This window comes from Myiozetetes cayanensis, unplaced genomic scaffold, assembly GCF_022539395.1.
Source record: "Myiozetetes cayanensis isolate MyiCay16 unplaced genomic scaffold, myiCay2020 scf12, whole genome shotgun sequence".
NCBI classification, from domain to species: domain Eukaryota; kingdom Metazoa; phylum Chordata; class Aves; order Passeriformes; family Tyrannidae; genus Myiozetetes; species Myiozetetes cayanensis.
In genome coordinates this window covers 8,135,439-8,148,819 of record NW_026086826.1, presented here as the reverse complement: position 1 = coordinate 8,148,819, position 13,381 = coordinate 8,135,439, and the positions used below count along the sequence as shown (strand labels likewise).

At 46.6% G+C, this 13,381-nt stretch overlaps 1 protein-coding gene across 1 annotated transcript in view; it reads right to left on the bottom strand.

Moving 5' to 3' along the window:
- Positions 1 to 1,833: 1,833 nt before the first annotated feature.
- Positions 1,834 to 13,381, bottom strand: part of ZFYVE9 (zinc finger FYVE-type containing 9) — a 51,744-nt gene continuing 40,196 nt past the window's right edge. The window contains exons 11-19 of the mRNA XM_050306319.1: positions 12,435 to 12,659; positions 10,772 to 10,854; positions 9,928 to 10,032; positions 7,132 to 7,282; positions 5,651 to 5,731; positions 5,034 to 5,196; positions 4,124 to 4,229; positions 3,024 to 3,200; positions 1,834 to 2,334 (exon numbers count right to left, since the gene is read on the bottom strand). Coding sequence (XP_050162276.1) covers positions 2,173 to 2,334; positions 3,024 to 3,200; positions 4,124 to 4,229; positions 5,034 to 5,196; positions 5,651 to 5,731; positions 7,132 to 7,282; positions 9,928 to 10,032; positions 10,772 to 10,854; positions 12,435 to 12,659 — 1,253 coding nt within the window. The 3' untranslated portion in view covers positions 1,834 to 2,172. The remainder of the gene's footprint in view (positions 2,335 to 3,023; positions 3,201 to 4,123; positions 4,230 to 5,033; positions 5,197 to 5,650; positions 5,732 to 7,131; positions 7,283 to 9,927; positions 10,033 to 10,771; positions 10,855 to 12,434; positions 12,660 to 13,381) is intronic.

Below are 13,381 nucleotides of genomic sequence, written 5' to 3'. Positions count from 1 at the left end.
CCAAACCTAAAAGACTTCTGGGGCAAAGGAAGAGAAGATAAACATTTTTCACCTCTTTTACTGCATTATTGAGCATAACAATGCAACTAAAGTGACTGGAAAGCCGCTGCTGGGGCAAAGCTGGAGTGCAGGCTCGAGGAGGAAGATCATTTCCCAGTTTCTGGAATGCTCTTCCAGGTGCTGAATGGTGCCTACACCGTGGAGTGCCGCCTGTCCCAAAGTGCAGGACCAGCGTGCAGAGGGGGATCCAAGTGCCCTCAGCCCAGCTGGGCTGCACAGACACCTCAGCAGGAGCACTGGGGGGGTCACAGCTTAGGCTTGGCCCAGCAGGAACCATTAAACGAGCTGCATTAAAAGCCACCTTCTCCCAAGTGCCAGAGGTAAGGCTTCACCTGGATGAACACCCTCTCAAGTGGCAGTGGGCTACCTCTTGCTGGCCAGCTTTTGTTTGTGGAGCTGGCTGTAGTTTCCTGGCCTGCCTTCTCCAAGGGCTGAGCTGTGCCAGCTCTAATTTGGAACATTGGGTTTGTCAGACTTTGCTTTTCTTTTTAAAAGCAGCAGCTATTTATTCCCAAATGCACTCTGTGCAGGCACAGGGCTCTGTGCACATCACTGTGTGATGTGTTACCTTTTCCCTTGGCCAGCCAATGGTGTTTATTTGTTTAAAAACTGGAGCCCAGGTCTCCCAGGGGCCTTGCACTCCCCTTGCCCTTGGAAAGGACGCTGCTGTTACTCACTCACAGCACAACCAAACCAGGCCCTGCTGCCTCCCCCAGAAGGGACAGCGAGGAGGGACCGGGCAATGTCTGACACACCATAAATGTTCACCATAAATTAGTACCTCTCTTCCCAAATAAACCATCTCTGTAGACAGTAGAAGCCTTCACCCCTCTTCCTGGGAGGGACTCACAAGAGCTGCTTTGCATGACTATGGCTAAACAAACCAAACCCCTTCTCCTGCTTCCAGCTCTTCCCACTGGTTAGCAGCTTTCCATGGAGACAGTAAGAACATGGAACCACATTTCCTCTGGCTGATGCTCAATTCCAGCTTCTTAATGCCCTGGCAGACACGAGCAGCTGCTCTCCTTCCCAAAGCCCTCTCAGGTGAGACTGAGAGCACTGGGCCAAGTGCAGGTGTTCAGAGCTGCCCACAAAGCCTTTTTCAGCAGAACATGCAGGAACAGCCACTCGACACTGTTACACAGGTAAGCTCTGACAGGGGCTGCAGGATGAGGTGCAAGCTGGATACGTGACACGGGCGTTACACTACCGGGAACAGCAGGGAGGGGACACGGCTGCCCTGGGCGGTGCTTGGCTTTAGAAAGCAGGACCTACTGGGGGGGGAGGAGGAACGAGAGATAACTGCACTTTAGGGCTAATGTTTCCTCTGCTTCATCCAGATTTGTAAACAAGGTACAGAAGAGCAGAGTTGTTCTAGGACATTACAGGAACCTGCCGAGGTGAGGGGTAACGAGAGGAACAAAGTAAACCAGCCTATTCCACACACACAACTGCAGGTCACAGAACCTTGGGAGAGATGCCTGGCCTTCTGCTCCTCTGGACACAGACAAGGGGAGTTATGGCTGGGGAATCATAGAATCAGATGGGGTGGAAAGGACCTCTGAGATCATCAAGTCCAACCCTTGATCCACTACCACCACAATCTTTCCATAGTTCTCAAGGGCTTCTCCAAACGTATTTCAACCAATAATCTGGTCAAAATAATGTAAACGTTACTGTTCAGTGTCTGCAATACCCACGAAGGTTGTGATGAGGTCAGAATGGAGGGCTTGGCTGTTGGTTCTTACATGGCCATCTACAAACACTACAAGGTTGGAGTTTCACTTTTTATTTATGCCCCAGTGATCTTTGCACCCTTTTGAGCATCGAGAGTACAGGACTGTAAGTCTTTAAACATGAGCATTTTTCTAAACAGTAACAGAAGTGGATTAGCTGCAAGGATAGCATAGCCATGTTGTAGTATAGAAGCTGCCCTGATCCTCTGGTTGTTGACAATGCATAGAAGATTTAGAATTATGGAACAACTGTCCCTCCCCCCTCCCCCCACTTCCCCAATAGTGTTAACAAAAGCTTAATTTTTCCAGTTTTAAAGTGCAAATGATTCAGATACAACTGCTGCTGGAACAGGTCTGAACAGAAAATGAAGTCCTCTTATGAGATGTTTTCCAGAATATAAAAGATGAGCTCCATTATGACTGGCCCCTCACTCAACTGACAGGCCCCTCCATGAATCACTGGCACTAAGGCACTGTCCAGGTCATTCATGTATTGAGAGGGCAGTGGCTGTCCATTGCTCCCAGCCTGGTAACCAACCTACAAAATACAAAGTAAGAGTGGGTTTTAAGAGGGACATGAGGCTGAGTCAGTGGGCAGGGAGGGAGGAGGAGCTGTGGTCTCTGCCTCAGGAGTGGGTGCGTGAACTGGATCTCGCAGGCACTAAAGCAGCTTTGCCCCTTGCTTTTGTACTTCTGCTTCCTGTGGCTGCCTGGGCAAAAGAAGCCTCTTTTTTCTCCTGCTTTGCCAGAGCAGCTCCCTGAGAGCAGCAGGAGCTGCCCTCAGCGTTATCAGCTTAGGCTGGGCACTGTTCAGGAGCTGGGTGACACCAAGCCCAGCTGCTCCCAGCCCAGCCCAGCTGTCCTGGGGGACTCAGCTCTGCTGGGAGCTGTGGCTGTGGAGCCCTCGAGGGGACCTTCTGTCCATTCCTTGGCCTCAAATGCAGACTGGGATCTTTTAGGAGCAGCCACCTTGTGAGCAGTGGTTTGTGCTCACACAGGAGCACATTTAATACACCTGTGCTGCTCGTGCCATATGGGGGTCAAGCCTGTGCTAATTCAGGCTGGACACTGGCTTTCCAGCTCTAAGAGATGTCCCAAAACACCAAACAACAGCCAGCACCACCTGATTAGCATCTGCTATGGGTACTTCCAACATTCTGGTTAAAGTGCTGTATTCCCTCTTTGGGGAACAACCTCCCAGTTAAACCAAACTGATTCCAGACTTACTTGATCCGAGTCCAGGGTGACACGCAGACCCAGCTTAGTCATTCCATCTTCTTTCAGCAGTTTCAGATGAGGACACAGAGCCAGACAGAAAGCCTTTGCCACGTTTTCAGTCAGCCTGCTGTGATCAGCTGGGTCACTCAGACCGTTGTGTTGCTCATCGTTTTCAAGGAAAAACACCTGAAGGGAAGAGTTAACACAAGACATAACACTTGGCTTTTCTAGAAGATTGGGGTTACTGACGTGCCATTTAAACTTCCACAAATGAAGACTTAAAGAAGAGCTGTTCAGGGAAGGCCAGCAAAAGCCCCTGAAGACAAGCCACCTTAGGGGGCCTTGTCTTAAATCTTCAGAAGATTTAAATAGTCCTGTCCTCTGAGATTTTGGTCAAAAGCCTCACTATGGAAATTCACTAGGTATTACACAAAGTTTTAATGGAAAAGTGCTTTTAAACAGATGTTAGTTTCAGAAAAATTACATTTTTAGCAGAGGCCTGAAGATCTGAGCTGTTGTTGTCACTTAACTTGTTTCTTTTGAGCCCATCTGACCTGGGGAAAAAAAGGACACATAGGTGGCAAGCTGCAGAGTGACACACTTACAGAAATCTTCTGACATCAGCATTTGTGTGCTGGCAGAGTCACAGGTAACATCAGCTGTGCAAGCATTTTGAAGTGATTGATGCCACAGCACTTTCATTTTAACATGAACCATTTCAGAGAAGGTGGCTTGAAATAACATTTTTAAAAAACCATTTATATGAAGATTTGTCTCTGTATAAAAAGGCAGCTTTTAACTCGAATGCAGATGAAACCAGCTGTTCCCTTGTGTAATGCAGTCACCAAGTGCTGTTCTTGTGCCCCCTGTTCCACAGCCCTGTCAGCAGAGGGGGCCAGAGCGGCACAGGCCGGGGTATCAGCAGGGGGAGGGTGTTGTGTCCTGCACGGTGTCTGCCCTTGCAGGCGGGAAAGGCATCCCAGGATTGTTCAGGGGCGTTTGCTGCTCTCGTTTGGGTGAGCTGGGTGAGCAGCTCCAAGGCAGAGGAGGCTGAGGCTGCAGCCCCAGTGCTGCTGTTGGCTCAGTGCAGTTGGGTGTGACAGACTCACCTCCGTCCACCGAATGACCTTCCCGTTGGCCTTGTACTCCGAGCCGTGGAATATCTTCACGCTGGTTATGGATTCCATGGATTTGCCATCAATAGGGCTCACAACGCTGCAAGAGGGAGGGAGAAGGGTCAGTTCCCAGGCAGCAGGAGACACGAGCTGGGCAGAGCTTGCTGCAGGAGGGAACTCCCTTGGAATCAGGGCAGCCCCTGAAGGGGCTCACGTGCACAAACCAGGGGCTCATTTCCAGCAAAGCTGTTCTCCAGAGCTGGGGGATCTGAGGGGCTACCACAGCAAAGAGGAGTTTCATACAGATTGGATTTCTGTTCATTTGTAAACTCTGTAGGCCAGCAGTACCTGAAACACGACTTACACAGCCCAGGATTTGGTTACAGAACCCAAGACTGATCTGGAGAGCCCGAAACTACAGAAATACCCTTTCTAGGTGCTGAGTCCTTAAATATCAAATACATCCCAACAGCACTTTACTGACATAAATACTTAAGCTGCCAAATCCACCTTTCTTTTGGCTTAAGTATCAAGTGTCCAAAGATACTGTTGATGTTCAGCAATTTTATTTCCAGCTCTACTTAATGCAAACTAAGCACCAAGAGAGCAAAGTGACCACAGTGTGCAGGGTTCAGCACTGAGTGTTGGACACAGATTAGTGGTTTCCAGTAACTGGATATTGGCAATGGCAAAAAATCCATAGCATTGGCAATTTTCTAAATCGATGCCCCAAAGCTCTGGTATCTCAGTTCCATTTTCATGACAATTAATTGCATCTTATCACTCAAAAGAGAGGCACAGACTTTGAATTCCTATTGATTTGAAGACTCACGTGCCTTGTAAGATCAATTAAAAATTTTAACAGAATCAGTCACCAGTATCAAGTGAGTGCTCTTCTACTTACCCCTTACTAAAGTTTTTGTCATCTTCTACCCACTGAATATGAACTTGTTCCTGAGGGTCTTCAGCATCTACTTTGCCACAAGTGATGGTGAAGTCTTTCATCTCTCTCAAGGCCTGCCTCAAGGAGTCCATGTTCTCAGCAGTTATCTGGACCATCACTCCATCTGGGGAACCAAGAAATCCTCATAAGCCAAGATAAACCACAACAAACAGAGCCTACATAGAAAAAAACCACAACATCCTTCCTCTGCTTGCAACACAAACGTTTAATGTTCATTTTTAGGCATCATGGGCAGCAATGCTCTGTAAAACCATTTCTGAACTCTCATCTTCCCAAAACACAGCTCTGCTGAGTGCTGACATGGGAAACAACAGTCACAAGCTCCCAAGCCAGGTATGTCACATCTTACCCTCATTGTCTTGTGACCCCGTTTTACAGCATCTGCACAAGTCCCTCCTCATTAGAGGAAAGGGGGTGCTTTTTGCTAAAAAGTAGGATAAAGCTGAAGCAGCAGGATGATCCCCAGACCCAAGGCATGGAGCAGAGCCCTGCCAGCTGCAGAGCTGAGCTGTGCTGAGAGGAAAGCAGGGTGTTTGAAGAAGCAGTTCAGTTCTTACCTTCCACTATACTGGATTTGGCAAGGTAGCCTGAAGAGGATTTTAAAGCTCCACTGAACACAAAGAAGCTGGCACCAGTCACTGCAACAACAACAACAACAGGAGAGGTTTAGGGAGGCTTTTGTAAAGCAATGCCTTACACCAGAATCAGGTATCACAGCTCTATCAGCCCAGGAGGTGATTAACCTAAATCAGAAGAAATGCTGCTTGGAGTTATGGTGACTGTACTGCATATCATAGGCTTGGATATGCAAAGGCAAATCACCCAGTTAAACTGGACAACAGTTTTTGTCAAGCTTGATGAATCCTCCTATTTCATCACTCTCCCTCTCCCTGCCTAAACACCTCTAAATTTTAGAATTACTAATTTTGGGTAACCAAGTACATAATTAACTTCTAAGTGTTCCCACACAGCTGGCGAAGAGTGTGAGTGAGCTGTTCATGGATTGCACTGTAACACCAACCCTCTGACAAGGCCACAGCTCAGAGCCACCTGACAAAGTAAAATTATCTTAAATGATTACTAAGCACCATGAAATTCCTGCTGGGAATCCCTCTTCTTGACCCACACGTGAAGTTAACAGAAGTCAGACAAGACTGTCAGTCCTGAGTGACATCCCATGCAGTGTTCTCACTGGGATGACTGGGGATACTTGCAAAACACCAGTGTCAGCCTCTGTCTTGTTCTCATTTGGAGATTGTATAAATTTATTTGCCAGAAATGTTCCCCAAAGCCCCATTTAAATTCTCAGCACATTGCTGCTGCAGCCTTTCAGCCTACTGTAACAAAAATACAGCCTGGAAATCAGATGGTCTAATTAAGGTGAACATGAGAAGTTTCCTGCAGCTGCATTATTAAAATGCTGCTGCTGTTGTTGGTTATTCCTATTTGCCTTTCTCTCATACTAAATCTGATCTTCTTCCTTTCACATGGTGTAGGTCAAGCACAGGCAACCACAACCTCACCTGCACCTCCAGTAATGCCAAAGCCAGCTCATTATTAATGGAGAGGTGTTGCCTAAGCCAGTTCCAGCACGGTGACCTCTGGAGCACTGCAAGTCCTGAGCTGTCCTGTGCCAGCAGCATTGCCACAGGGACAAGAGAGCAACTGCTCTCTGCTTTATTTTCTGTTTGCTTCATCTCTGAAGTTGCTGAAACACATCTCGGGCAAAGTCAGAACAGCACCATTGACCCACAGAAGTGTGATGTGGGCTGCACAAAGACTGCAAACCAGTGTGCCCCTGACACCTGAGCTCATGGGGTCTGCAAGGGGAATAAAGGCACCAAGGGGTGAAGGGCAGATGGGAAACTCCTCACGTTGCAGGTCCAGCTCACAGAGCTGCCCAGCAGTAACGCCAGTGCTCAGAACGATTTTCTCTGACAGAACCTCAGTGAAAGGCAGCCAAAGCCAGCTGTGACTGATTCCCAGAGCCCCACAGGGCTGGGACAGCAGCACCCAGGCAGAGCTGAGCCTCTCTCACCCTTCCTGGGCTGGTTGTGGATGCTGATGGCCTGTGTCTGGTAGTTCCCATCGTCGTTCTGCACACACACGAGGTGCGAGTCGGCCTTCTCGTTGAAGCAGGCGCCCCCCGCCAGCACGTGCTCGTTGGATTTGTTCATGGCTTTCATCATCTGCAAACACAAAGGGTTAGAATTCCCACCCACTTCAGCAAGCACTTCCAGAAACAGGTGGTTCTTGGAGCAGTTTAAACAGACAGAGCAAGCTTCCCAACAGTGCTCGTGTCCCATGTCAGGTTTAATCACTCGGAACCACAAACTGCTTTTGAGAAGAGGGTTCAAGTATTTTGCTGCTTGGATTTTTTAAAGTGCCATCTTTTGTGCCATTAAGATAAATGATGTCAGGGACAGCTGAGCTATGTAAGTTGCAAAAGCTGTTACCTCTACCTATTTTTAAAAATACACAGAAAAAAGCCATTAGAAAAACCCTGGGAGGAAATATCTGGCTTGTTTACACAACTCCAGTGGCTTAGGACATAAATCATAAATGCCACACGGGCACTCATCCTGTTCTGCCAGGACCAGACACCAAAGCTTCAGTGTCTCTCTGAAAGAACTGGTGAAACTGGAATTAATGTTCCCAATTAAAACACTTTCCTAAAAGATCCAAATCATAGATATCCAGAAAGAATTTTAATTCTCTGCAGAGAAGGCCTCCAGAAAGCATCCAGTAATATTTGTGATGCCTCTGCCCTTCAGTTTTGCTGCTTATCATCTGACACACACCAAGTTACACGCCTTGGCAAAACACTCCTGTACATTATAGAGTTCCTTTCCTTCTCTCCACTCTTCAGGGAGGCACAGAGTATGTGATTTTTGATCCAAAAGAAAACTGAGGGAGTCATCTAGCTCTGGAATTTGTTTCAAACCCGAAAATGACATGTTTGCTTAAAAGAAAACAAGTCAAATTGAATTGCACAAATTCCCCCACAGTGAAAACCCTGGCGGGAAGGAAAATGCGGAATTATTTGACATCTCTTAGCAGCACTCAAAACTCCCACCCTCTCCTTCCTGGAGCTGATAAGTATTCAGGCTACACACAACACATCTGTCTCTCTGAGTCCAACACAAAACCTTAATTATAGTGTCAGGAACATCAGCTGATGCTCACTGCTGACAAATGTGCACAGGTGTAATGTTTGGGGAGGAAACTTAATTACGATTTTGCATCAAACAACAGTGGGTTTCATTATCCAGTTTATCATGTCATGCTCCAGAAAGATTTTAGCTCCAGAACAGCCATCTGGGTGGAGCTCAGCAGTTGCCTTCAGCACAAGGAACAACTGGACATGGCAATTGTGCTTCATTAGAAGGTGACTGATTAAGAAATGAGTCACCTTTGCTGAGGGACTAAACATGCAACTAAGGATTACGTTGTAGATAATTTAAATAGTTTGAAGACAAAAATATGCATTTAATAGAAAACTACATATTAATGTCTAATTTGTTCATTACATGCTGAATTCTCCACATTTAATCCATGCATGAGATTTTGAATGAGTTTTTAATTTTTGAGATACTTTGAGTCATTGACTGCTTTACATGGGAAAAAAAGTAAATGCCTTGTGGTTTAATTCATCTTAATGTAAACTAAACTCAGATGAAAAATTTCTACTAATTCAACCTTTCAACTGGATCACAAGCAATAATGTTAAATAAATAACACTTTCTCAATTTAAAAAGTCGAATCCTTGCTGGACACTGGCAAGAGAACCCAAGCACGAGGCAGAGGTTTTGCTGTTGGGTTCCCTGGCACAGCAACTCCCTCCCAGCCCTGCTCAGCCAGAGTGTGACACGAGTGGAGCTGGCACCTTGTGAGGCCAGGCAGGGCTGGCACTGAACTGCAGGCTGTGCCAATCCAGACTGAATTCACACAAACCTCCCTGACCTCTTCCATTCTCTCACAGCTGCATCAAAAATTAAAGCACCTTTTAACAGACCCTTTATCTTCTGGCTTCATCAATTTAATCTTTTCTCAAACTTCACCTAAGAACACTTTTTCTTCTTTTCTTTCCAATGAATGTCTTTATTCTCACGGATTTTACTCGAATGTTTCTTGCAGGGGAATTCCCTCTTGAGATGAAGCTGCATTCTGCTCTGATCTTACAAGAACTCTTGTAAATACCATTTGCCCGGGAGGTTTGCTCTCTCCCCAGCTCTGATTGGTTTCAAAGTACCAAGTTACCCCCTTCTCCTCAGACAGAACATAAAATCAATCACCTTCTCCACTGTTCTCTTTCATTACTGTTCAAACACCTCCTCCCCCAGCTTTCTCAGCAGCACTAACTCCTGCAGATGCTGATTGATTTTCTCACGCCAGAAATCAAGTATGAAATTTAGATGTTGAGGGAAATTTCACATAAAATAATCAGCAATCCAACAAACACTACAAAATGCTTTCAGTGGGAAGACACAACGTAGATGAGAGAAAAGCTAATGCATTTTTTCTTCCTAGTTTACCTCGAGTGTAAAGTCTGTCAATCGATTTGCTCAAATCAAACATGTTACACTTTGTATGTAAACAGCTCAAAAACCTGAAGGAAAAAAGAGTTTAAGAGTTTAATTAATACTGAATGGAACTGTGTTCTTCCTGTGCAGCCACCCCCATTCACTTCCAAAAGCCTTGTGCATCCTGCACGTCCTCTTTGCTTTTGAGGCATTTTTCCCTTGTGGTTGTGAATAAAATAAAAATTCCTTCAGATCCCAGGTACTCCAACCACAAAGAAACTGTACAGAAACGTATGAATGACAAGCATTACCTCATTATATCTGTTGCTAGGAATTTTGATGCTGGTTTTTCTGACTTCCATATCAACCACTAAACCTTGGACCACAGGCAGTGTGTACTGGTAATTTCTGAAGTCCTGGTAATTAAAACAAGGTTTTAAGTTAGGCACAATGATCATCATTAACACTAGAGGTTTCATAACTCCCCTGGTGACTATTAGTTAACCCATTCAAATAACTGTAATCAGTGACTGAAAGGCAGGGAGGGACAGGGACACCACAGCCTGTAACCTGTGTCATTGCAGTAATTGTAATTGTGACTGTAAGGCAGCATAAGTATTTTCACTCATTTTCTTACATCAAAATTAATATTCTCCAGCCTTGAATATCATCACTGTACATAATGCAACCTGCTCTCTGTGTTCTGTTACGGTACTGGATGGAGATATTAGTTTTTCCAGCAGTGAGATTAAGTCATGCATCAAGGAGAATTTTCTATATTGAAAATATTTGCAAAGTAGGAAGAGATAATAACTTCCCTTCAGTTGAAGCACTGTGTAATCAGAGAGCTGTGACTGCACGCTGTGATGACCCAGCACTTCTGAGGAAGCAATCTGAGCAAATAATGCTCTTTTTTCAACATCCAAACATCCTCCGGCGGCCAGGTTTGGGATGTTGATGTGGGTACCTGGTTACAACTCACTGTGTCGATGAAAGCTCATACCCACTGTCAGCACAGCAGGTAAATTCATCCAAACCCCCACTATCTCCCCTGGCATCTCCTGAACCTGATGCCACGTGCAGCAGGAGTTCAGTCCTCCCCACACTGAGAGAACTCCCAGGGATGGAACACGCGAATTCCACGGCAGCACTTACTGCAAGGAGGTTCATGATCGTGTGTCCAGTCTCTCCAAACAAAGGCTTACGGAATCTGACACTAAAAAGTGGGCAGGGATAAACTGGAATAAAACACAACAGGTCAGACTGTCATTTACACACTGAGATCCTGCAAACCAGACTCAAACAGCACCTCCTCAGCTGGATGTGAGGAGCAGCAGCTAAAGAAGAGGCTGGAAAGTCCAGTGTTTAAAAAGCGAAAGGGCAGAAGGGTTTAAGGCCATAATGCATCTTCCATGTGTGCCACTGCCCCAGAAACAAGAATAATTATGTGGAAAGCTGACAAGTGCCACACTGCAGCACTGAACCTGCTGACCTGGACCCTGATGGCAAAGATGGCCTTTCTAAATGCTTTTCTGAGACTTTTCTGAGCCTTGGAAATGGCTTCTTCCTTTTTTTGTACAACCCTCCTGCTGCTCTCCACTACGGCATCGTAAACCTGTCAGTTCTGTGGCTGACAGGTGGGACATTCAAGTGATAATCCAGATTATTCCATTTGCTGTTTTCATTATTTCATAAGAAGGTGGCAAGCTCTACAGGGCTACGTCACAAACAATTAAATAGGCCATTTATGGTATGTCAGCAATGTGAAACACCTGCATTCCTTGGCTGCCTTGGCCATACCTGTAAAACAGCTGTGATGAAGCTCCCAGGGCAGTGTCTGGATCTGGCTGCCTGACTGTGTTGCAGCAGGAGCCACCACAATGCCTGGATCGTGACTCATGCAGTGACACTCAGTGCCAAGGCTTCCTAAACACACGTTTGAAGGAAGGTTCCTAAACTATCCTCAGGCAAACACTCAGCCTGATTTCCCCAAATGCCACACATCTCCACAGCTCCCAGTGTGGTCAGAAGGGGCTGCAGGATTGAATAACATGGTGAGGATTTCCTGATGGGAATCAGTGCAGTGTCTGAAAGCACCACGGCCCCCACACAGCGACCAGCTGGTGCTCAGTGCCCCGAGGCACCGACAAGGGCTGCATTTCCCGTGTCTGTGAACAGCAGCTCAGCTACTCCCAGATGCTCTGAATTCCCTGAGCCCGAGCTGCAAGGCTGATCTGCGGATGCTCAGCAGATGTTTTCTGCAAATCCAGCAGCCCACAGGGACTCCTGAGCTGATCTGATCTGCTGCAGAGCCAGCAGGGCTGCACAAATGGCTCAAATCTGACAGTTCCACCAGAAAACAGGAGGGAAGGAAACCCAGGAAACCCTGGACACAAATGCAGCACCTTCCAGGAAGAGACTGAGGAGTGACCTGCAGTCACAACTGCCCCAGCACATGGGAATGTGCCTAAATCCAAACCACAGCTGTGGAAATAATGCAAATCCCAGCTTCACAATGTGTCAGAGCAGGTACTTCTGTTTGTCACTATGAAAACATTTCTTTCTGTGCTACAAAACAGATGTCACATCCGAAATATGGGCATTCTGTTTGTTTGTCTAAATATTGATGGGAATAAATGCACTACTTCAAAAACCCTCATGGATACACAAAAAACCCTACACATCTTTAACACGAATGTCTCTTTGGACAAGTTTAACCTACAGTCTTCATTCTCAGAAGGCAAATTTTAGGATTTTCTTTTTGCTCTCCAGCAATGTAGGTATTTTGTGAAAAAATCACACTGTTCCCAAAACTCACGCCTGTACTCGGCTCCGAGTCTCAGCATCAGCCGGATGGGGAACACTTTAGCCCAGGGAGTCTCCCATTTCTGGATGAGGATGCCAAACAGGTACGGTGGGGTTGGGAGCACCAGGTCCTGCAGGGACTGATACGTTGCTGCAACGTACAAGAAGCCTCCGTGTTCTTTGCTTCCGAGGAAGCTCTGGCTGAAAAAGGAGTGTCCCAGGTTGCCAACGATGTTGCCTGTGGAAACAAAAAGGTCATTACTTCACTAGTTTGAGAGCTGTGCCAAGAATGCCAGGAGTTTTTCAGAAGGGAAACCGAAAAATCCAAATTAAACTCACTTTGCTTCCTGAAGCGCTTCTGTGTATTACTCACACCTGAAACAACAACACAGAGCTCCAACCTCTCCTGGAGAGCAGGGAGGCTTTTGCCTCAATCATTCCTGTGATCTGCCTGTTTCACAGAATCACACAATGGTTTGGGTTGGAAGGGACCTTAAAGCTCATCTCATTCCAGCCCCCTGCCATGGGCAGGGACACCTTCCACCAGACCAGGTTGCTCCAAGCTCCATCCAACCTGGCCTTGGACACTCCCAGGGATGGGGCAGCCACAGCTTCTCTGGGCAACCTGTGCCAGGGAGATCACAGGATATCACAGGTATCACAGAGCAGCTCAGGCCAGTGTTGCTGCCAAGGAAATGGTTCCTGCAACTTCCCCCTGGCACTACAAAAACCCCCACAGAAAGCCTGTTTTCAGTATCTCCCAGATACTCAAGGGACTTCCACTGCAGAAGCTGCTGATGATTGAACCAAACTTTTCTATTCAGCTGCAATTTAAGGAGGGCTGTGCACCTGGTCAAACAACTAATGCCCACTGGTTGTCCTTCCATTTCGGCAAACCACTGGGGTGCCTGCTCAGACACCTCCTGGAGATCTGGGTCATTTCAGGAATTACACAAAAGA